Source organism: Tyto alba, unplaced genomic scaffold (assembly GCF_018691265.1).
Source record: "Tyto alba isolate M040663 unplaced genomic scaffold, T.alba_DEE_v4.0 Super-Scaffold_6, whole genome shotgun sequence".
Taxonomy (NCBI): Eukaryota; Metazoa; Chordata; class Aves; order Strigiformes; family Tytonidae; genus Tyto; species Tyto alba.
In genome coordinates, this window is record NW_024881327.1 from 20,597,362 (window position 1) to 20,622,894 (window position 25,533).

Below are 25,533 nucleotides of genomic sequence, written 5' to 3' on the forward strand. Positions count from 1 at the left end.
TGTGTAACTGGTTTATGTTTGGTGGTGGAAAAAAATTCTCTGTACAAGGCAAAGCTACTTGCATATAAGCTTGAGGAGTTAAGTGCTTTGCAACACTTAAATAACAGGTTATGTGTATTTTGAGAAATGATGGGGGAAACAGTTACGTACTCCAAGCAAAATTTATTAGAAGTCTATTCAAGAAAAAAAAAACACAGAGACCTTTTGCTTGTAGGAATTCAAAGTCAGTTACCTGAAAGCCAGGTATGAAAAACCTGTATTTTTCTAAAATCAGATACAGAGTAGAAACAGTACTTTTTAAATATCACAGGCAACAGATATTTAAGTCTTCAATCATAAATGGCATCAAAGATAGGTATTAATCTCACAGCAAAGCTGCATGCAGATCTAGTTTAAAATTGAAAGCCTTTGAATATAAAGCTTTTGCCATGAAATCTGCAATAATAAAGGTATGCTGCACAAAGATGTTTCTTTACTTTTGTCTTAATGACATTTCTCAGTAATAAAGACATATGTACATTTAGATTTGGCTGGTAAACCATATTTTAATTAATAAAATTTTGCATAATATGCTATCTAAATGCTATCTTACAGAATTGCACTATCCAGATGTGCTTATGGTAAATAGAGCAAAAAAAGAAAAATGCATTGAAATGTTCTGTATGTGATGAGGGCAAAGATCAAATAAGGAACTTACTTTTTTTTCAAATCAACAACCAAATGGCTCTGTACAAAAAAGCAAACATATGTACAAAATGCTACAGAGACTACGTACATTTTGATAATTTCAATCCTTTACCCATGAGAAATGCAGTAGAAGCTTTTGCCATCTATAAGGTGCTGAAGAAACCAAATCTGAATTTTTATTTTTATAAAGCCATAGTTATTATCATCCTGTGCCTTAATTTCATTTGCTGCTTATGGAAAACGTATGTTCTCAAATCCTTGTTTCATTTGAGAAAAAAAGAAAAACCCACCTCTAAAATGTATCAGTTTTAATACTTGTGACTTTTTTTTCTGTACTAAATTCCTAAAAAGAATGTGTAACTCAGGTTTTGTTAACATACATATATATATATATATATATATATGTATATATAGTGAAGTAAATCAGTACATGATACTTGTGAATATTTTTCAGGTGACTGTTAGGAAAAAAAGAAACCCCAAACTAACAAACCTTTGCACTAACACTGTTTACTTCCTGCTGCTTAAAATTCCTGATACATAAAAACACTAACCTCTCAAATTTCATGTTGCTTACTATTACAATATTTTGATTACAATCACTTAATGTCAGACATCAGTAGCAGGTTATTATTGTCTATGCTTATATCGTTGTCTGTCTCTTCATTAAATCCTCTTTCCTGAGGTTTTATGCCTCTTGCACGTCTTATCTTTTAACAGAAAACACTACAGCTTTATTAGGGGGGAAAAAAGAAAAAAGGTTTAGCCAATACCATTGCACCCGTTCAGAATACTTGCAGTTCTTCCATTTTTCACTACGCTTGCTTGAGATTTTACAATCACTGTGCATATGTTACAACATACAAGTGCAGGCAAAAAATCTATATTATAATTTGTCATACACTGTAAACCAGTACAATCGGCAAACCTGTGATACGGCAAAGTGAAAGCAACAAATGCTGCCAAGCTAATAAGAATGTGGAAACTCAAACAATTTTTCAAAAAACAGTAAACAGCAACTTCCCCCTCTATTACACGCATGCTGAAAAAACCCCATCAGGCTTCATGATAGTCCCACAAATGTCCAAACCAAGAAGTTTCTCCCCCTCCCCACCCCCCATGGCAATTCATCTGTGTACCTGGCATCAGGCCTTTCCTATTGTGTTTCAAATGAAAAGATTTTAAAGCTGGGAGTGTTTAAATGTTGAAACGATTCCTCTTGTTTCAGGAAAGCTTAGTTATTCACACCGTGGCTGTTGCTGTAATACTGCTGGGACGGTTTGGCGGGTGGGATGGGATGAGGATGAACTAGATGGCCTCTGTTTGAGACTGCAAGCAAGAAAACGGAAGGCCAGCGTAGCATGTTTTCTAGCAGCTTTATGCAGATGTGTTGCAGAGATGCAGCATAAATAAGTAGGAAAAAAAATTCACAGCCTCTTGACATAGTTTCCAGGGAAAGTACCAAACAATTTGGTTCTTCTCGAGGTTCCTGAAATTAGAAGCAAGAGATGAAAGATGGGAATAACAACAGGAAATCACTATGTAAGCATGGCCTTTAAATTTTTATGTTTAGTATTGCACAAACAGAAATATCTACAGTACTTTAACTTCAAAAAGTTATTCTGAATTTTATTTGTGAGTTGTGAGTTTTAGCAAATTAACTGCAGGAAGGAAAAAGCAAGTAAAGAGGCATATTTGATTAAATTGTTAGGCCTGATTAAAAGCTGTACTAAAATTTTGATTTGGTACATAGAAATAATGTAATTTCAATGACATCAAGTCTATTTAAATTATTAGAATTTTTGAAATGCTGAGGACTAGTTAGATGGTTAAGTTAGCCACTGTGTGCATGACAGTTTCTGGAATGATTACTCCACCCTATCTAGGCCTAGTTATGAAATCTCTGTTTGTTCAGTAATACTTGATTCTCACAAGTAGTCAGTTCTGTGGAGGTATTCATGTGAGTAAGTTCTGTGTTACCTGGTCTTTATGAAGAGAGCAGTAATACATAATCCATTTCATGTCACATGAGAATGACAACAGTGCTGTACAGCAAACTGGAGGCACATGTCCATTTGCATCCATCAATTCCAAAAGAAACAAGTGAAAAATTGCACCCTAATTTCAGTGGATTTTGGTTGGGATTTCTCCTGATAAAGCCAGGTTCAGGTTTATTACACTGAATACCAAAATTAATTTGTTTAAAAGAGGCTAAGCAAAGAGGGCAGCAAAGGTCAGGGGGAAAAAAAAATAAATGATGAAGCAACTGAATTAAAACATACCCACAAACCATCCATCATCACATTTTTCCATCACATCAATGACATCTCCCTCTCTTAGCTCCAATTCATCTTCGTTCCTAGGAGTATAGTTATATAGAGCCTGAAACCTTAAATAGGACAAACGATGTATTTTAAAAAGAAGTAAGAGTTCTTTGCACTTTTGCTGAAGTAAAGGAGCTGGTTTAAACATTAATGAATGAGTAATGCTTCTTGCAAATATACGGGAAAAGGGTTCATCCTGCCTGGTAGCCTTCAGGACTAGGTACTTATTATAGTAAATAAATAAAACTTTATTGGAAGGTAACTCATTGGACACTAAAGACTGGGGACTCAAGGCAAGCCTGATGGCTCTTCAACCAGTTGCTTTGAACATAGAATTCTAGGTTGGTTGGTTGGTTTGTTTTGGCATTATTTTATAGTTGAGTCACCAAAACAAAGTAGTTCCAGAGGGGAGTCTGTAGATGAGCTAGCCCCTTAACCCCCCGTGATCAGGAGTACCTAAAACAGAGGCCCTGCCTTTAAACTCTGAAAAGCTGAACCTGGTGTACATCTTCTCTGCCCAAGCAGAGCAACGGGCCACAGAGCCTAAGCGAGGTGCCTGGTGTCCTCCTGTCCTCCGTGGAGGAGGGGGCCCAGGAAAGTGGCTCCCCACCCCCCCCACCCCCCCCCCCCCCCTCTCGTGCCTGGGGGACCCCCCTGGGCTCCTCAGTAACTACTGCTGAGGTGAGATTCGGCCCTACAGGAGCTCCCCGTGTAAAAGAGGTGCCTCCCTCTGGGGGCAAGGTGGAGAGTAATTGCTATCCCTTTCCCTGGTCAAAACTGCCCCTGCTATATGTATCTATCTATATATGTATAGAGAGAAAGTCTCTGATTGTGAGGGAGAGTCTTGAATCAAATCAGGGGACATAAGGATGGAGACTCAAGCAGTATTCAGACACTGACTTGTACCTCCACCCCAGCCAGGGGCTACAGACTGAAGGATGCAAGATGAATAAATGGAAAGAGGTATGAGATTACTAAATTTATTCTCTTTCATTCCTTGTCAGCTTTTAACTGAGTTTCTTGCAATTGAAAGAATGGCAATAAACTCCTAATAGGCGGGGAACTGAAGGTGCTTGGGCTGACAGCCCATGGGAAGACTGCTGCGAAAGTCTGAGTCCTGCAGAGTCAGAATCTGCCTTTTTTCTGACCATCTGTGCCCCAGCTATGACTGAGTGCATGTAAAGGAGCAGGGTACAACTGCAGAAATTGTACAGTTGAAATAGTTTTAAGTTCAAAATATTGAAACAAAACATAATCATGTCCATTTTCCCCTCTTAACAACAGTTTACTGGCTTTAAAACCTTAATGACATTACAATTCCCCCAGTAAAACCAAAGTAACTCCCCCCTTGATATGTTGGTACTGAATACTTCCATTAGCTCTATATCTTTCAGGCAAAGTTTCCATGGCTTAAATGAAATGTTTGTATCAGCAAAAAATTCTTCCTGAAAATCTAATTTGAAAATCCTATATACAGACTGGTGCTAGGCCTAGTGTAATGATGGTGGTCTTGAATAAATTACACTTATTTTTCACATTGCTGGTTTGGAGAAAAAACCACACTGTTCCAAGGAAAAAATATTTTAACTTAATTTTTCATGACTGGCAGTTATGTCCCCAAATCTGAAAAGTCTAATTTTTGCATTTACACTAACAAAATGGAATGGGACTGGTTAGTTAAGCAATTACCTGTGGTAATTTGTGTAGCAGGCATAAGAACAATCTGTGCACACAATTAAATGGCAATAACATTTTCTGTCATGCTTATAATTATTCCAGGAAGCTACGATGATATACCAGAAACACTAAATGCAGCTTCCAAAGCTACAGGAGTTGCAGACATAACATGTCATGAATAGGATTCAAGCCCATTACTCAAATACAGTAACAATTTCCAAATTAGCACCCTTTGTCCTTTAGAAATCTAATCTTAGTCATTTCTAGATAATCCATTTTAATAACCCCTTGATAGTAATTTCATTCTCTCTTTGCTAACCTAAGATTTTTTTAAATATGAAAACTCTTACTACCATTTACAACACTAAGAGAATACGTATTCAAGACCAAGAATGGTTGGTTGGCAATTTAAATGTATTTCTATTTTAATTTTAGGAATAAGTAACTTTAGTCACGAACTACTTAAACTATATTGAACAAAATTAATTAGATAATTATTGCTTACAAAACAGAGTTAGGTGCTTCAGTATGCTCAACAACACCAACAGGAGCTTGTGGTTTTGGGGAAGTTGAAACCAAAATGTCCAATTTTCATTATATATTTCCTGTGGTATAGTTATTTGGTATTTTTTTGCCCCTCTCTTCTCTCTTGCCATTTCTTCAGTTGAGTAACAGGTAAACTTTAAAATATTTTTAGATGCTAACCCTTAGTTACATTTAGGAGAATTCACATATTAGGGCGTACTCCAGAGTGCTCTGATGCTAGAGGCAGAACGGCCACAGGTTTTGGTGATCACTGAGGCAGGACCCGAGTGCAAGACTGGGGGGGCTGGAGGAAATCAAAACAATCTTGCACCGAACTTGCATCTTAACAGGCAGCACCGAACTGGCCTTATGTGTTTTATTCCAAGTACTCGTATTGTTTGTGAAAATAAGATTCGAGATCCAGGTTCCTCTCTGGTTTTCAGAAAGGCTTTATTTTATCGAAGTTTTAAATTACACATGTAAATTACACCAAAAAGTATGAGCCTGTGATAAACGTTTTTGTTTTGTTTTGTTTTTTTCTACCTATTCACATCCAGAGCTATTTCTGAATAATTTATGTCAAGTCAGTAAAGCAGATGAGTTCAATCAACATTAAATCTTTAACTGGTATTCTGCTGAGATGTAAAAATGGAGCGATTTATTTTTACAAAATGATTATCCCTTTTAAGTGTAAACAATGGAGAACTGTAAGTCGGCATGTCTGTCTGAGTTGGATGTAAGTTAAACAACTAAGGCTTTGCCTTCTGGGACCTTCTTGGATATCTTCCTGCATCATGTGGTTATCTGTAAATTTCTGAAATCTCTTCATAATTGTACTTGGCAGGTTAACAAATTGTTTGACGATGTGTTGGCTATTGCTTAAATGTTAGGTTTTGGTTTAGTAGACAAGAGGTATACTTACGGTTCCCCCCCACTGTGTATGTTTTCATGAGAAAGCACAGGGCGCTGTGGCTGAAATGAAATGATTTGAAATGTAACAAAGATTTATAGTCTAAGGTCTAAATAGTTGGATAGGGACATGATACATAGTTGCTTGAGAATTCATATTCTACCTTGTGTAAAACAAACCCCCCTCCCCACACCCTCCCTTCCAACTCACAATAAACTCGAGAGACATGTCAAGCAACAGAACCTTGGCAGGTTTAAAGATCTGATTTTTTGAGAACATAATAAAAACTAAAACAAAACCGTGAACTTTATCAACAGTCCAACCTATTTATAGTAGAAAGCTGGGCTAGAACCTTGCTGCCTCTTCACTGTGAAACAGAAATAGCATTAGAAAAATCAGATGCAACTGATGAACATTATACAGTCTTTGGGGTGCAGTATATATTTAGATGAGGAGAAATAAAATCTCCTCTATGTAATGGCAGAATTTAGAATATTCATAGACAAACAACATACCAATTTACATTACACACACACAGAGTACTAACTTGGCAGGCATAACGTGCTATGCTTTAATTAATTCTGTTTTGTCTTAAGGGGGAGCACAAAGCCATGCAGGCTCCTGGGAGGCAAAGAGCAGAAAAAACTTTTGAAAAAATGCATGTAATTGTGTGAAAATAACAATTAACACTTTTACTTCAGAGGAAAACATAGTTTGTATTTCCAGTGCAAAGCTTTATGAAAGGAACTACTTTCCTTCTTAATGGAGCATTACCAACCACTAATATCCAATAAATCTGGACACGATTGAAATGAAAAAATCAACCTCCTACAGAAACCATATCCTGCTTAGCAAGACACTGACTTACACTGATTAGAATCTGGCTGGGGCCAGGAGCAGCTGCTTGGGAGAGCTCTTGATGTGAGCACTGATCATATTCTCTGTTGACTGAGGACGCCCTTTGGTCGTGTTGTAGAGACTGACAGTCTGATACAAGCCTGGGAACCGTCTCTGTTTTGGGAGTGTGAGTATCAAACACAGCTCATAGCACTTTTTTATGAATTGAGTAAACTGCAACCTGATCTTGAAGCCATGGGATTTGTCTTATTGCTCCATGCTTCTCTTTTCCCTGGTTTGACTATTTCAGTTTATCTTGCTTCAGTTTACTCTTGCAGATGATGCAGTCTTCCATGAGAGAAGGCCATGGCAAACAACCCACAGCCTCATGATGTCAACTGAATGTTCAAAACCACTATGGTTTTCATCTTTTTTTTTTTTTTTTTTCCCTTCCCCCTCCCAACATCTCCAGATGAAAGTGAAGTAGTTGCATTTCTTTTCAGCATGTTTGTATGTGTACATGCAGAAAATACTGTGAATGTTTTTCACTTAATTTTTACAATACGTAGAGTAAAATTTTAAAAAGATGCCTAAAGATGCAGTCATGTAGATCACAGAACTTTTATTCCTAGTAATGGCAGCTAGGTGGGAAAGAGGTTTTCAAAGTCCAAAAAAATTTTTTTATATTCTTTGGCTCTCTTCTCTCCCTCATCTAACTTTCCTCTGCCAGTGTACAAGACAGATGGATAATTTTTAGTGAAGAATCCAACAATAATGATTGCAAATTAGACATTTCTATTCTCGGTAAACCCCTTTCAACAGTTGGCTTGTCAAGTAAGAGAATATTCCACTGGGCAGATTGGTTGGTATTTGGATTGAAATCTGACCTTATTCTCTGCTAATCTTTCATCGGTCTGTAGCTGAGCTGAATGCCAAAGATAGTCAGAGATGCAAGAGAACTCAGCGGAGGTTACGGATTTTTCTTGCAAACAACAGAAGGCAATGTCCTAAACAATACTACAGATTATTTAATGATTTGAACATATACCAAGCCAGGAAGAAATTAGGTAGGTCAGTATTATATCAGAATCTGGGAAAACTAGGGTGAAGTAATCTGTGCTCTGTCTGAACAGGGGAACCATGGAGTGCTCTCTCTATCTGAATGCATTCCTCAGTCGTACCTCAGCTGACATCAAGAAGCTTTCTCCCCATCTTCCTTCCCTAAGCTCTCGTTCCCATATAGGGTGGCAGTGGCTAAAATGGGGACTATTGCAAGGCCTGGTTAATTGTGCTCAAGAGATATCATGAAATGCATCACCCTGTGGGTAGCTCTTGGTGCTTGGAATTTCTAGTTTCTAACTATGTCTCAGTTCACTACACTACCCTGTTTCCTGGGAAAACTCGTAGGGCCTAATCCCCAAAACATTAAAAAGTGTGCAGTCAAGTCAAGGGTCCCAGTTGTACACCTGATTTTCATGCATGATATGCGCTTGCATTCTGTATGGTCCTGAACATGCAAATTAGGTGCACAATTTGTGGTTTTGTAGTTTTGGAATTAAAGACATAAATGCATGAAATATTGACCAATACAGTCCTCTCAATGTACTGATTACATACCATTCATTTGGAGTAACACACCAAATTAGAATAGGGCTTAATCCCTTTTTTATAGATCTTATTTCCAGTTGGACTTTCTTTGGGATGGTGTTGGTCCTCTACTACAAGAATCCTGGCCTTCCCATGATTGAATTGTCTCCCTTCTGTACTGAGGAAAGCACTGTCCTCTCATACCTGGTAGCAAACAGAGACCTGCCAAAAAGCCAGAACTCTGAAAGGTTACACAAACCTGCATATCTTAAATTTTTAAAAAGGGAACCACCAGAAAGATGATAACCTAAAATCAGCTGCAGTAGCATGGAAAACAGTTCATCCCATTATCAGTTGTAAGAGCCAAATGTTAAGAAACCAATGCAAAGAATAATTTAGTCCTAAACTGAAAGTAAAACACAACCCACAAATGCTTATTCTCATATAGTTTAGGCTGGGTAATTTTTCACAATTTAGATCACCTTTTTGAGTGAAACACATGCGAACTCTAAACAATCTGACTTTCTGGCTAGGTAAAATTGTTAGTTATGTTACTGTTATACTACAGATATGAGGGGAAAGGCTAAAGAGTATGACAGTCTAGAATAACCATGCTTGGATAAAGAGGACAGTATTGACTGAATATAGCAGCAACAAAACATTTTGAAAAGAAGGACATGGATTAAAAAACAAGGATTCAGCCTGTATACATGCAATGAAACATATGTTTTTGACGCTTAGAAGATGTAATTTGAATAAACTAGCAATGCTTTGAAACAGAAGTAATTTAGGAAAGAACAGGCTAAAGATAAAGAACTTTGATCTCTTACATCTTGTAGCACTGGAAATACTAAGTAGTACTGCAGAGATACAATATACTAATGGATTTATAAAATAAGTTTTGGCACACACAGACCTGTTGGCTTTACTCAGACATTGCACAGAAGCACAACAGGAAAAAGCACGGCATACTGATAGTGTTGAGACACTTGGGCAGAAACAAAATACTGAAAGACTTGACATTGAGCTCCTTTTTGATGGAAATGCTGTTACTGCACACTGGGCATCCAGTACCATACCCTGTGTGAATAGCTGTGACCTCTGACAGGTGAGCTGCAGGATCTCTTAGTCATCACTGGGCTACGAGGAGGCTTACCCATAACAAATATCTCTCTCTTTAAATTAGCCTAGAAAAACCACAAAAACTGTGTCAAGTGAGGGTTAAAGAATGAAGCATCCTGGGATTTTTGTTGCTTCATTCATACATGCAAACTGGACATGCTTTTCTTGATAACAAAAAGCAAATGTGTTTCAGGTGCAAATAACAGTACTATTAGCATATGGTATTTTCATTGTTGCCACTGTATCTTTTTTCCAAGGGTTTGCTGCTCTGGCATATGCTCTAACACATTACAGTTAAAAGATTAATCATGCACAGTGTATGCAGTTGGAGTAAGAACGGTTATTGCAAGTGTACCCACTGAAGCAGCTCAGTTAATCATACAGAAAAGCTCAACAGCATAGAAGAGAAATGCTGTCTTAGAAATACCAATGACAAATGTTGTAATTCCTTGCTGTTAAACAACATGGACCTTAAATGTGCATTTAGAAAGCAGTAAATACTTAATGGGAAGTACTTCAAGGTAAAATCCTCATTTTGTTAATATCACTATAAATCAGCTAAATGTTTATCAGAATTCAGCTTCTAAGGGGGGCTGTGCAGCAAATGTGAATTCTCAGGGGGCAGGGGTGAGTCAGAGGGAATGCGAGAGGAGTGGAATGCTGATATTGGAAACCTTTCTTTGGTATTTGTGACTGCCAGTAGAATGCGGCAAGACAGAAGAACAGCCCCTTCTTAGGAGCTGAGAGGGTGAATAACACACACACAAAAAAAATAGGGATAACAAGGGAGGCCAAGGAGACAGAAAAACATTAGCACTTCTCCTTGGGAAGTGTCTTCAGAGTTCTTCCTTTGGAGGACACATCCAGCAACATGGAGCAAAGTGACACTGCCCATCCATAGCTCATTGCATTCTACTGCCCAAATCCCCAGTCGTGCTTTAGATTTGAGCCACATTCCAATTAGATATGTACACATACACGTATGTATCAATTTTTACATCAACAAAAATTACCGAAGTATCAGTATACAGTTTCAAGAACGCCCTGAAGAACCTTCCTTCACTTGTGATATTTGAGTCCTGGAAATGTCTCATGTTCTTTCTACTGTAGCTGTTGAGAGCAGACTTTAAGTATTGACAACGTGCATAAAGAGAAGAAGATAGGAACTGTCCTTCCTTCTCAAGTTCAGCCTGTAGACTAAGTAGCAAGAAATGGCAGCCAAAACCTGGTTACATTTACTTCAATCCAACTGTCTATCCTGGAAATGTAGTCAGTGTTTATTGCTGAAACAAGTTTGCTTACCTTTTGGGAAGAAATAAATCTTTATCTCATTTTGGCAATACTGTATAAAAAATATGTCATTGGTAGGCATGTACCTAATAATTTAAATAATTTTCAAATAGATAAGTTTATACTGATTAAGTTTATAAAGGAATCTGTTCCCTAGACTTAAAAAATAATCCAGACTTGAAATGGTTTGAAAACAATATTTAAGAGCTAGAACTCAGTAACAACTCCCCAGACGTCTAGTCCTTCTCAGTACTCAGGCTCTTGTGTCTGCAAGATGGAGTCACCTCCCTTGGTTACTCCATGTCTTGCTTCCCGCCGTGCCCAGTGAAGTGCAGTACAGCGTCTAGGAGGCTCCCGGAGCAGATCTTTTAACTCTGAGAACAGATATTCCTTCTATTTATTTTCAGCTGGGATTAACATACCTTGCTCAAACAAGGGCAAGGAATATCAAGGTCACCTAAAAAGAATTTCGGTGTAGATGAGCAATTTTCTCAATTTTGTTGGTTAGGCTAAGCAAAAAGTACCCATCAAAAGCACTGCACAACTGATAAATTATTCAAAATTGCAATACTGTGTTTTGCCCCTTCTTTGAGGTGAAACATGCCTAAGCCACTGACAGAGTCATGTCCTGGAAAGAACCCTTATGTCTGTGTCCTAATTCAGAAAAAAAAACAACAGAGCTGGTGGACTTCTTTAAGTCTGTTATATCTGGGTTTTCCATGAACATATTGTAAGATGTGGTAGATGTTTAAAAACATACATGTGGGGTTTTTTGTAATTGTAGTGTTTTTTTTTTTTTTTTTTTTTTTTTTTTTTTTTTTTTTTTTTTCCCCATAGATGTAATGATCACTTTTTCTAGGATAGTTTCTCAGACTCTTTATATTACTTTTTCTCCTTTTCATGAGCAAATGGACTCTCTAGATGTCAGCACTGGAAATTGACTTTGTCTATCCAGAGAAACTTTCCAGATTTTATTTTTCTGCCATAGATCTGCAATGCTGACACAAAGCATAGTCCTGAAGAGGGAATAATCTTTGCCCAGTCCTTGACTAACAGAATTGGTATTTAGAACATGACCATCTCCAGTGGTGCTTTACTGTGAAATTTATGACTGTTCTCCCAGGCTTTGAATGGAAATTGAAAACGCTTTTAAACTACAAATGTGACTTAGTTTCTGTGTACTTGAATACGATTCCGTTTCTTTCAATTAAGTAAGAGTTACTGATGTCCTGGTATGGACTTGAAATTGAGTTGAAGGCTTTCTGCTTTCCTGTCACTGGTATCTCCTTAAGCTATTTCATTCTATCATAATGGTTATAGTTTTACCTTGTGTTTCATTTGAAGAAGGCCTATCTTAATACTCCACGTGCTATGTTATTTAATATTAGTAAGGAAACAATACATCTGAAAAGATCAAACTCAGTGTTAGCCTTGCAGTTATTTAATATATATGAAGATTTGCAACAATCCATACTCAAGAGGTGCAGTTACCTTTAACTTCGGTGAGTCTTTCTCTTGCTGATGTAAGGGTTTAGAAAGGAGAGGAGGTGAGAGGGAAGCAGCAGACGGGGATGTTGTAGGAACAGAGTGAGAAGCTGTTGCCTTGGCAGAGTGAAATGGAAGATTAGCAGAAAGGTGGAAAGAAGGATCAGAGTCTCCCGGTGTTCCCGCAGCAAGTAGAGCTGGCTTAAATGTTTAAGAAAAATGAGAAGTAATTCTGCTATAAAACCAGCTGTGAAGGACATAAAATGCTCAATGAGGAGCCATGTAACTAACCTAAACAGTCAGAAATGTGATGCTAATTTTATTATTAGTCAATCTACTTTTCTGGAAGAAAATTCTTTCCTCAGAAATCAAAACAAGTTCCATTTGTGGCCATGCATCTCACCTCTATTCCTATGGTTTTCTCCTGTGTTTTCCAGGTCAAGTAAGGGTAGAGGCAGCCTGCAAAATGTTTCTAATTAACTAATTTTACATTTGGCCTATAACATATTGTCCTAAGTATCTGATTTACATGTTTGCATATGCCAGCCAAAGCAACTGCCTGAACAGTCTGTTGAAATAAATGCTGGACAGAAAAAATCTTCTAAAACTTTGCTCGGAAACCACACAAATTGTGTAGCAATATTGTGGTATTTAATGGCTAGCACACATTTGGGATAGTTCAGTGTTGTTCTGTCCCAAAGAGGAACTGGCTTTAAGGGGAGGGCTTTAGGGGGAAGCATTTGTTTAGCTGCCAAACATAATCTGATCTGTTATTATTAGTCACATTCTCATAACAGAAACTACTATAAATATATCAGCTGGTGAAGTGACCCATGTGAAGTACAAACTGCTGAGTCTCTGCAGGAGGCATGTCCCTCCCTCTGAACGCTGTTGGTAACATTTTCTTGCTGGGGCCTCTGGCTCAAAATGGGCCAATGAGGAAAATGGTCCACTGTTTTTCTGTATCAGAAGCTTGATGGCAGCTAACAAGGACAGAAGGGAAAGGGCCAGCAGAATTGATACGCCATGGAATTTACAATAGTGTATATGCCTGCTTCTGAGAAGGGACTATCCCCTAACACTGACAATTTTTATGAGATGCAGTAGTACAAAACTGTGCCTGTGCACAATACAAACATGTACGTACAAGAAAAGGCAGAGAATAATTATACTGAGTAAGCTATCTCAACACAGAAGCCAGGTTTTTCAGAAATTAAAATACCTTATCAATATTCGGTGAAGTATATCCTTCATAGCATACCATGGAGTCCCCTCCACTTGCTATTGGGAATTCTAAATTGTCATGTCCCAGATCCTCCTCTATATAGAGTCTTGTCAGTTCTTCTGTTGCATCTTGTGCTCCTCTGTAGAAATCTGACTCTTGAGGCTTTGACTGATCCCCTATATTAACTGACAGATCTTCAGTACAGATTTCCTCTTCATTTTCAGCAGCTGCAGCTAGCCCTCTGGAGACAGATCCACCTTCATGTGGCAAAGGGATGTTACAGATAGCACCAAGATGTTCACCTTCTCTTGTAGTTTCTGACAAGTCTCTAGGAACTTTGCTAACTGAAGAGTGAGGTATACCTCTCAAGTCTTTATCTTTTCCTGGTTTGGTATTGTTGCTGGTATGCTTATATGCTATGTCATGAGAAGAGCTGGCTGAAGATGAGACAGACGTAGATACAAGAAAGGACAGAGGAAGAGCTGTAGGAGACCTGAGAGAGACCTCTGTATTTGGAATAAAGTGATCATCCTTAACTTCGTGAGTGCTATTACCTGGGGAGATTGTTACAGGTTGGGATGTTGTTAATGCCAAGGAATTGAGTTCTTCTAACTCACAAAGAAAACTGTCTGGAAATGGTGGAGGTGGTAAGACGCACACACTTGAAGGTGAAAAACCAACAGTCCTTGAAAAACAGTCACTAGTGGCAGCTTGAAGAATCTTTTGATTAATGGGTGACCAAGAGGAAGAAAGGTGTCTGGAAAGTGGGGACAGTGCTTGGGAAGTCAACTTCAAAAATAAGAAAAACATGGGAATTTAAATAAACAAGTAAGCATGACAGAGAACTAGAATATGAGTAGACTGGAAAAGAAAAAAACGTCTGTGCCATCATCTGGATTATAGGGTATCATTTCAGTGAGCACAGGTGTCTGAAATCACTACTACATGAACCAGAACAGCAGGACAGACATTTAAAAAATGAAACTGTATCAGGTTCTGGCTTGGGGCTTAAATGTCAAACATTGAGAGATCTGAATCATTACATTATGAAGGCAACCTGCTAAAGTTATGTTACTTATGGTGCTCTGCTAGTGAGCCTGTCACAAGTTATTAAATCATACAATTAATATTAATGTAATTTTCCCTGAACCATTACTGTTATTTTGAGAACAGCATTTTCAGAAGTATACTCCCAGTGTCATGAAGTGTTTCTTTGAAACTATAACAACTGATGTGATTTCTAATTCTCCTAACGTTAACACTTCTACTTTTTCTTAGTACTTCTGAGTAAATGTTTAAGAAACATCTTTAATACATGGCATACTTTTATTAAGGCATGAGCAGCTACAGAATGCATATTTGGTTTTCAAAAGTAACCCTATTAGTTCAAAATTACATCAACATTTGTGAAAGGTACATTCAATTCTAATTGAATGTAGGCAGTCAACAATGCTTTTAAAATAGTGACAGCACAGTGCAGAGCCGTGTATTTTGAGTACCGTTACATAATATTGATTGAAGTATCCTTCTGGTAAAAGAAATGTCCTTTTCTAAGAATGAGAGACTGGTGAGTCATACGTACACAGCATCAGTAGATATCCATTGCTTCAGTAAATACTGAAAATGCATTTTTGTTACTGTTAATCCTCAAAATTGAGTGAAAAATATTTTGATCTCACTGTTAGAATTATCCAGAATAATTACATGTACATCTCTAAGCTACCTGGACTACTTTAGACTTTAAGTATTACTCTAGAATAGGAAAATAATTTCAAAAGGCTAAATTAATGCCACAGAATAGGAAGGTTAATTTACTTACCTTCTGCTTGAGGTTTCTGGAGGCAAAAAGCTTTATTTTATAGTTAGACAAACCTTTGTTACAGAGTCTTCTGTACCAAAGAAAACAGTATAGACTGATACAATGCAGTCTGCTAAACCAGAGCTAGGCTGTTATAAGCAATACTCAATCTTTTTCCTTCATCTTTCCTCTTGAACAAGGGCCTCTAACCTGTGGTCAATGATACTGCCAAGGAGACACTGCCATTTTTGGTTTTCTGTGGTTACAGGCTGCGCTAGGAGCTAAAGATATAGATGGTCAAGGCCAAGTTAAGGAGAGCAAACCTTGCTCTTGACTTGTATTGCTTATTTATTTTTATTGCCATTAGACCAGAGAAGTTTAGTGCAATTGCTCTAGCAACAGGGAGTGATAAGTGCTAAAAAACTCCAAAGGAATAAGAAAAATGGTACCACTAGTTGTGGTAAACCCCAGAACACCTTCAGGACTGCTAAAGTCCTTCTAGGCAGTCAGGAACGAGATGTTTTCTTACATGGTATTGCCATTTCTGAAAGAGTTGAATTCAGAAACAAGATATCTGTTTAAGAGTGTCAGTAGAGGAGGGTTTGGTTTTTTTTTTTTGTTTTTTTTTTTTTTTGTTTGTTTTTTGTTTTTTTTTTTGACTTATGCTAAACCCAGATGATTGCAAAAGTTTCCTATGTTACAAAGAAGGCTTCTTCCACTTTCTCCCCTACAGAACTAATTTAGTAATACTGAACTTAATAATAGTGGCAGGACAGTTTTGTAATCTGAATGTAAATGCCCTGAAGTATCACCTATGCTCAGCAAGGGTTATAGGGGTTACACAAGCACCAGCTTTAGCTGCAGGATGCCTTAGAGACAAGCCTGCTCCATAGAAACTGGGAAGAGAGGTATCTCCAAATACAGAGAGACAGCTCTGTAACGTGGAGCACCTAAGCTGCCTCATACTCTTGACTTGCCTTCAGGAACCTCCAGATTCCTGCAATAATAAGAGGCCCTAACTTATGAATGCCTCAGTCTGCAGCTACAGAATTTGATGCTACTTCTGTTCAACAGTTTTGTAGGGATGGAAGAGAGAGGAGCTAGTTATGTGTTGTGACACATTCTGGAAAACCAGACAAGACCTGTTCTAGCAACTATACAAAACCAGGTAACAATGTTTAGTTGTAAGCAGTATTTTCAGAGGCCACTGTTGTCTATAAATGACACCTTTTGGTAGCTGTCCCCAAAGCTGCAAAGAAATATGAAATTTATCTTGAAGTTGAAGCATGTAAATGAGCACCTATATGTAAGTATATGAAAGTAGAAAAAGGGGCAAAACCAACTGAAACAAACAGAGATTAATAGCAGGATAAGGAGTTTGTAATTATACACAAACCCCACTGTCCCATGCTGAAGAGATAAACAACAAAGGTAAAGAGGAAGATTTAGATAAGTTTCCATCTTAAGCATTCAAATTCATTGATAATACATTAATGCTAATCACAGTTTTCATGCAGAAACCTTCTTAGTTTATATTACTGCCAAAGAGGTTATGTTCCCCGGACAGGTGACTGAAATCGCACAAGTGAATGATAAATCGTAATACAGGAATCTTTTTTCAACATCCTGTAGTAGGATTTGTTGTGGTTATACAGACTAGGAAGGAAAAGAACTCAAAACCTACCACAGAAATTTGCTGTGAAGAATTATAACTATAAAGGTCTGAATCCAAGTTCATTGTCAATGTGATGACATTTGACTCATCACTAAATGAAACAACACTGTCGCTGTCGTACCACTCCAAAGAACCTCCGTTATACCAACAGCCTCCTGGAGGGCAAATGGCAAAGGGAGGAAGGTTATAGTACGGAACCACCAGCTGTTCTCCCTTACTTTGAAAGGCACAGAACTGGTCTTGGCAAGCTGCGTTCCCACACAAACTGCCCTGTCTTTGCCCTTTGCATGCTTATGGCACTGCACGCTTTTAGGACAGCTGTGTAATGGGAATGTCTTCACACTGCACTGTGAAAAGTCCAAAAGACATATCCATAATGCTGAAATTTTGTTCTATCAGCTTGATTTTTCTGCCCAAATTTTGACCGTCCCTATTCTCAATAATGTAATAGCTAACGAAGAAAGGAGCAGAAATCCTGGAAGAATATAAGAGACATGTTTGGCATTTAAAATACTTTAATAACAAGTTAGAAATACAATTCTACCTATGCAGGAAAGAAAATGTAGTGTACCTAATGCATAAATTATGTATTATCTTATGTTAATAAAGAAAAATTACAAGTCCTTCTAAACCCACAGTAGGGTGATAGCAAAGAAAAAAAAATCCTTACCTTAGTTGAACTTAACTGGTGTATTCTATCACTAGAATAACTTTGGGGTATTGGAGGATCAGGGTAGTCTTCAACACTTTTTGATGTGTTCTTATTCATGACTTCTACATAGGAAACAGGGAAGATGCCTTGTCTGTTGGTTCCTGGTATTTTACCTTCATACCAGTTTTGATCAACTCGCTTAAGAAGAATTACTCTGTCTCCCTGAAATGCATTATGAAAATAAGTTATCAGCAGTTAAACTGTAAATTCATTTTTTTGAATAGCAGATATTAACGTACGGAATTATTCTCCCTGCAGTGCTGTTTCCCATCAATCTTGAGAATCATCTTCATTTTAACATTTCTCCTCCCAATTATAATAATCATGTATACAATTACCATTCCAGCAAAATGGGGGGCTAGTCACAGACAGCAAATGCTATTTTTTTATCAGAGGAGAATCTCATGTGTTCTCCTACTCTTGGTTGGGGGATTAACATTTAAACTTTTCTTTGGAACAGAACGTGGTTTAATTGTTGTCCAAACTACTAGCTAACATCCTAACTGCAATATGCAATAGTGACTGCTATGCCCATTTTTCTTTAAAAGTGATAAAAGTTAAACAGTGAAATCCATGCATGTGCTTTGTTATCAGTAAAATTGGAATAATTGGTGGTAGAAACTTAAAAATTGAGTTCATGGGAAAGATGATAGAAAGAAGTGCTTTTCCTGTGTAGAAAAGATGGGCAATGGCTCACTTGCTGTTTTTAGAGAGCTTAGCAACTGAAATGGAAAATATCAACTTTCTGTTCAAACTTTTCTCTGTAGTGAAACTTCATGAGGTGTAACCCCTTTTTTGTTTTACATGGAGTGCTTTTTACCATGTGTAACAAAAAGCACATTTTGTAACAAATCCTTCACTCTTAGTTTTTGCGTTCTCTTTGGGTTTCTGCAATTATGTTTTCTGTAGTTGATTTGTGGAGAACCCCAAAATTATCTTTAGTGGAATGGGACAAAAGAAAACCAGTGCAAATTAACTTTTAAAAACAAACCAAAACTGGGATGTCAAGATTATGACCATCACAATAAGTACAAAAGAGAATTTTAAAAATAAATAAATCATCAAACAACCCCCAACCCCTAGATCTCTAAGTTCCTAGTTCTGATTTTATTTTTAGGCCTCTTTGATGTTTACCAATCTCAAATGAGTGGAAAAACACCCAATATCTTCAGTGGTGCTGTATTAGGCTCTAGGTCAGCATCAAAAATCTGTATCCTACTCTTATTTCCAAAGAAAACCAAACCATTGAATAACTTCTATGAACTCTAATTCTTAAAAAAAGAGAGGCAGAACTTTCCAGTGGATAAAAAGTATATACTGCTTACAACTAAGTATATAATATATGCAGTAATAAAGTTTCTATACAGTGGTAACATTCCAGTGTCTCACAAACCTCAGAAATTAAAACATTTATTTTACTCATCTGCAATGAAGTATAACTACCAGGATGTGCATATAAAATTTAAGGGAGTTTTAGAAAAAGCAGAGTGAAATGAAATATTAAATGAAATATTTGCAAGAACTGGTACGGTCACAGAAATATCTCTGAGCCTTCCTGTATCTTCTACTTTCTGTATTTTTATATTACTTCTATATTAAAAACCTTACCATGATAGTTGTGACAAGAAGAAATAATTATTAAAAAAAGGAATGGATAATTGAAGTGAAAACTAAAAATTCAGGTGGGCAGTTAGCAGATGTTTGCATATGCTAATGTACCACAATCCAGTTTACATGCATAACATATTTAAACTATTTGCAGGTGGCTGTGAAAGACTGCAAGCCAATAGCTATTACGTCAGTGTGTTAGTAATCTCCTACTATTACACTGCTTTGTGCATAGCAAATATTGAATGCAGAGTGCACCAATGCACACTATTTACCTATATCTTAATTCTGTGTAGCAGTAGACACTGTAATCATATTTTAATAAAGAAGTTCTAAACTGTACCTTCCTGAGCGATAACTCCACATTTGTGTCTGCACTGAAATTATATTTGGCAATAGCTTCTCCAATCTCGCCAATCTGTGCAGGGGGAGGTGGCCTGGCAGGCTGTGCTTTTTCTGGGGGAGAAAGTTTCTAAGGAAACAGGAAAAAAACAGATTTTCACCATTCTCATGCTGTTTGTGGACCTACTACCCAAATTAATTCAAGGAATTAAAACAGAGAACAAACCTCGACATAAGAAATTGGGAATATTCCAACTCTTCCGTGGTGCTCACCCTCATACCAGTTTTGATCAATTTTCCTGAGGATATAGACAGTATCTCCCTTCTTAAAGGACAGCTCTCTGTAACAAATTTATTTAGATCAGCTTTACATTTAACTCTTCTACCTGCATAGTTTCTGAGATCTTTACAGTCTGGAACTGAAACAGAATGCAGCAACTAACATTTGAAGAAAAAGTGCCACAGCTGTTGTACATCTATCAGTTGATCTTACCATATAAAACAAAATGATTCACATTTATGAATCCCAAGTACTATCTGTAAGTTATATAGGCCTGTTTTACACTGTGATTCCAAGGGTGTATTGCTAGTTATTACCAGAGCGCTCAGTACAGGGTCTGCATGCAAGTATGATTTATTTTGTGTCACCTGTTTAGATGCTGTTTTTATGACAAGCATCTGAAGAGTATTTGGCGTTCCTTGTGAAATCAGCAGGGAAAACTACAGAATATATCCCACGTCTCTATGATCTATTACTACCTTTTTTTGCAGCAGCAGCACAGCATGGCGTGCCTCTGCTCTATGCATTTTTCTTTCAATACAGCTGTTCAGAAACATGAAGAACACTAGATTATGTTATCACCATTTGGAGCCTGTGATATGTTTAATGTTGGATAACAAAAAAAGGGAAATATCCAAAACAGTAAGAATATTTTCAGATCCTGGCCTGGGAGTTCTTTGCTGTATCATCCATTTGGATTTTTCAAGAGCTAATCTGCTGTTCTGATAATTCAAGTTATGAGTTTTCTACCAGACACAGCTAATGTAATTCTAGTGTCAATGTTTGGCCATATCTAACGATCATTTAAATGCCCTGGATCATCAGAACAACAGCAGGAATGAAATACAGACACTCTACTTTGACTCTCTCATATCCTAAACCAGTGTCTCCTGATTTTATTTTTCTTACTGGACCACTGTGCTTTGTCCTGGTATGGAACATGTCACATCCTGCAGAGAGCCTGTGTATGTTAAGACAGACAGGAAGATGCTGAAGCATTATACAGAATTTTGATAAGCACACTCTCTATGACAGTATTTTAAGCACTGTACCTTGTGTCACCTAAATACAATTCACAACAGACGAAGAACGTTCACTTGGGTGACCCTCAGGACCCATGTGCTAGAAGGCTGAAGATGCACAGCCATTCATGTGTTCAAACAAATACAGTGGAGAACATAATAATTTAAGACATTTTTATTACAAAATAACTTCCCACACAGATTGATAATGCAGAGACTACTGTGACAGCAAGCAGGGCCCCCTGCTTCCATGGCATTTACTGTTTAAACTGTCTAGACCAGCAGCTAACTGCCACAAGCGCTAGAAAGAGAGTTCTTGAATTATGAATTCTTACATGAACAAAAGTCTAGTACTTACTTAGAAGTCTGAGCTTTGAAGTCATATACAGCTCTAGCTGGCAGTTTCTGAAAAGTAAGCAAAGTCATTAATACAGTCAGGTAGTATTACTATATGGTAAACATGCTTCAGCTTTTAAAAAGGTAACCAAGATCCAAAAAGAAAAGAATGTGTGCATTATGGTGTGCAGTAATAGGCAATGAAATACACCGCTTCCTTTTTTACAGCAGTTAGGTGTTTGGGACTTAGTATTTTAAAAATAGAAATAGCAGCTAAGTTTTAATACAGAATGCTTTGCAATTTTATGTTTAGGATAACTACAAAAAAAAAAAGTTAACTAAATGCCAGTGTGACTTGTAGGCAACTAGATCTCAGATACAATGGAAACTCACATGCTTAATATTCTCTAATACTTGAGATGCTTCTTCTGTTAAACTTGTTATCTTTAGGCTAATTTGAAACGCAAATACTGCATCACATTATATGTATATATATTTATAAAGGAAAAATTACTATGACAGCTGCAAAAGGTTGGGAATATTTTAAATTTCTATAATCGCATTCATAGTTTTAAGAAAGTCTGAGAAACACAAGACTGGAAGTGATCTCTGTCATCTGTGCAGCTCTTGCTATCACTGACAATCACATCATATCATATATCATATCATAATCATATCATTCCTTTCATGTATTTATCAAGTTCTATCACCAAGTATCTGTAAGCTCAATATTGTTTCAAAAAACCCTGTAAAAATACCCTAACTCCTCACCTGTATCATTGACACACCTTCACTATTTTCGAAGCTGTGCTGAAAACTCAAACTGTGATCTGACCCAAGAGCCTCTCTCCTTGGGTCCTGCTTCTGACAGATAACCAGCACTAGGTACTTCAGAGAAATGTGCAAGAAGTGATTAGCAGTATTATGTGAGGATATTTGGTAAAGTGATTCAGTCTTTCTCTGCAAGTACTTGCACAGATGAGATTGCTGCATTTTTAAAAATCTCTCTCTAGGATGGACTAGTACCTAGAATGAGCTGATTATGCTATTTCTGAGAGACACTGTTTGTAATGATGAGGGTGCACATCTTTATATAAGAGGAATAAAAAGGGACACTTGTAAGTTTTGCATGTTACCTTTCTTCCTGGCCAGTTATTCTGGACTGGGTTCTCTCCCTTCTTGTCATGTAAAGGCTAGCAAAATTAGCATATCTACAGCATTGTCTTTGCTGTAATAAAAGTCCCCAAAGTTATTACAGGGATCCTGTCAACCTGCACTTTGTAATACTAATAAAATTTTCCATTACAGGTCTCCTTCAAATAAGGTAGCCTAAATTTAAAAGCATTTTTCTGTTCCCTGATGTTGTTAAAAAAAGTCTTTTAGAGAGGAAGGGATAATCATATCATCAACTGAAGCTAAGCCCTTTTCATTCTTCTCTGATTTTGGTACAGCTGATGCTGCAACTACTAAAGCAAATAATGAAAGAAGGAGGATAGTATTAAAAAAACAGTGGAACTGGTTAAATGCAAAATACGTTGAAGTGTGCAAAATATACTGGAAGTAAGAAGCCTTTCTTCTTGCATCTTTTTAAATTACAGCAATCTTAAGAATGGCTTGTACTGTATTTTACATATTTTCAAATTGAAAAGTTACTTTCAGTGTCACAAGATTCTTTAAAAGGAACACACAGTATGGCTCCTGGAACTTTTTAACCTTTATTTTGTAATGAGCAGTCTTTTTTGGAAATCAGACTCTTAGTTGAAGTGCAGCAATATAACCAAATCAGTGGCATATAAGTGGTTCTGAATTCAGATCCTGCAACCAGTTCTAACCTGTACCATCATTTAACAAGGTAGAAGGCCAGAGCAAAACCTTAAATATTAGCAATTAACATACAGTACTCCTATGCTGCCATTATTTTGTGCAATATTTTAATCAAAATTAATGGAATATGTTAACAATCTGTAGTCTGTAGACATTGGTTAATATAACTGTACTTACAGTAGATTGAATAAAATCCCTGAAGCCTATTTAGAGAGTATTTATATTCCTAGATCTAGAAAGATTATTAAGATACTGAATGATATACTCCATTATTTTGTGCATACTTTTCAGTGATATTTGTTGATACTTTAAACGTTGTATGCCTTCTTCCATTTCCTCTTCCAAATCATTAGTACGAGCAATCAATATGTAATTACAGTCACCGTTACAGAAATTAGAGATCACTCTTAGGATAAGTGGCTTTGTCTAACACACTCACAGCAGTGGTTTTGCTTTTTCTGAACAGAAATAATGGTGAAATACAGATGTTCTTTGTGTCAGTTTTGAAACTACTAAGGTGGTGTCTTTGTGTAATGCTCTGGTTCTCAGAAGAGCCTTTCCGCAGTCACACCTGCTATTATTCTCTGTCCAAACACCCACTCTGGTCAGCTTTGACAGACCCCATCAATGACTACCAGTGACAAAAATTTATGTCCATATCTATTTAAACTGAAATAGAAGACACAGTTTATCTTACAAAGATTGATATTAATTTAATTTCTTAAAGTACCAATCTCCTTAATGAAAAAGAAGGATGCTGTCTCATCTGATGATATGGTAAGTAACTGTTCCTTTGGTCTGTATCATTACAGTGTCTTAAAACCAACACAAATCTTGTCTCAGATATGCTATCAACTTTCCATATGGATATTGCTGCATTATTTATTGTTTCACTACCTCTTTATCTGTAGTTCCTCTTCTCTCCCTTGGAGTACATCGTCCCACGTCAGTGAAAGCAGAAGAATAGCTTCCAGGAGACTCCTGGTCTACTGAAAACAGAAATTATGTGAAACTATAGTAAACTGAACAAAACCATTCAAATTTGTGATGCTGCTTGGTTTCATTTAGGGGGGTGAAGAGATATTGAAATCTATTATTTTACCTTTAATAGAAAGAAAAGCACATGATATGATGGGTAAAGTGCACCTTTAAAGAAAAATAAAGATACTAACTCTCAAGCAAAGGTAGAGGCTGTCCTCTGATCCACGGCAGAATAATGTATGACAGAGGACTGAGAGAGCAAGATTATGCCTCACTGCATGAAGGGATGCATTCCTACTGGACCAAATGGAAGATGTGACAGCAGTACTGGGACTTTATCAGGTTGCATGAAACAATTTTGGAACGCCAACAATATAAACACATAATTCCATGCAAAAAACACGATTAAAGCATGCTTCAATGAGAAACAGTGAAGAAAAATTGTTTCCTCCTAAGTGATCTAAGATGCATTTCTACTTTACCAGGGGCACGTGTTAGGCAGCACAAGGGAATTTAAAAGGATGTTATTTCATAAAAACAACTCTGTTTTAAGAGACGGAATACAAATCATTACTCACCAATCTATGTGGCAGATTTTCTCTAAAGCACAATTTACCAATGTTTATTGCAGGATGGTATGTTATAGGATGGTGAATACATCTTTTTGTGTTTTAATAAAAATAAAATCAAAATCTTACACTCTTTATAGCTCTGCAAGTTGCCAATGTGAAATGAAAATATAATGGAATTATTTCAGACCAGAGAGGATGAAATGAACTGCCTCTGGACTTCTGAGATTTACTATTTTAGTCTCCTGCTGACACAGTGATACCTGCTAGTGGAGACATAGGACTGATGTTTGCCTTCCTGTGACTTCATTCACACAATCTGTTCTTACCAAGCCCATACATTTCTAAAGAAGTACAAGGGGAAATAAAAGAATTGAAAGCATCTCATCCATTATGTTGGGGTCTTACGGAAGAAAGAGGTAAATTGTCTCCAGTGGGCTGTTGGTTAAGCCACAAAAATGAGGCTATTGATAAAATACAGTGGAGAAAAAATTAGATAATTGTATTAATGTCACTGGTGGCAAGCGTGTCATCACCAAAAAATATATCACAGTCCTAGTTCTGGACAGCTTTCTTGATACGTGTGTCTGCGAATGAGGATCTATGCTCACTGCATAAACCTAAAGATTACAATGCCTCCAAAAGCACCTATTGTTTTTTTTCTTTAAACTGTAGCAGAAAGAGAACATGGGAGGGAAGGAGTGACAATGCAGAGGC

At 37.1% G+C, this 25,533-nt stretch overlaps 2 protein-coding genes across 15 annotated transcripts in view; both read right to left on the reverse strand.

Moving 5' to 3' along the window:
- Positions 1 to 145: 145 nt before the first annotated feature.
- SORBS2 (sorbin and SH3 domain containing 2) overlaps positions 146 to 25,533 on the reverse strand; it is a 167,096-nt gene continuing 141,708 nt past the window's right edge. For 10 of the 14 annotated variants that reach the window (XM_042807626.1, XM_042807622.1, XM_042807628.1 and 7 more), the window contains 8 exons: positions 24,164 to 24,252; positions 21,465 to 21,511; positions 20,031 to 20,145; positions 19,806 to 19,934; positions 17,813 to 18,016; positions 6,136 to 6,185; positions 2,970 to 3,076; positions 146 to 2,176 (listed from right to left, as the gene is read on the reverse strand). In XM_042807626.1, the coding sequence (XP_042663560.1) occupies positions 2,115 to 2,176; positions 2,970 to 3,076; positions 6,136 to 6,185; positions 17,813 to 18,016; positions 19,806 to 19,934; positions 20,031 to 20,145; positions 21,465 to 21,511; positions 24,164 to 24,252 (803 nt within the window). In that variant the 3' untranslated portion in view covers positions 146 to 2,114. Of the gene's footprint in view, positions 2,177 to 2,969; positions 3,077 to 6,135; positions 6,186 to 9,626; positions 9,735 to 17,812; positions 18,017 to 19,805; positions 19,935 to 20,030; positions 20,146 to 21,464; positions 21,512 to 24,163; positions 24,256 to 25,533 lie in introns of all 14 variants that reach the window. The other 4 variants (XM_042807621.1, XM_042807614.1, XM_042807617.1 and 1 more) reach the window with 3 other exon arrangements.
- LOC116963223 lies at positions 9,743 to 17,804 on the reverse strand. The gene has a single exon (XM_032999303.2). The coding sequence runs from the start codon at positions 14,477 to 14,479 to the stop codon at positions 13,658 to 13,660; it is 822 nt and encodes a 273-aa protein (XP_032855194.2). The 5' UTR covers positions 14,480 to 17,804; the 3' UTR covers positions 9,743 to 13,657.

Excerpts from the sequence above, each read along its gene's own strand:
- LOC116963223 (XM_032999303.2), bottom strand. The coding sequence starts at position 14,479 with ATGTTTTTCTTATTTTTGAAGTTGACTTCCCAAGCACTGTCCCCACTT.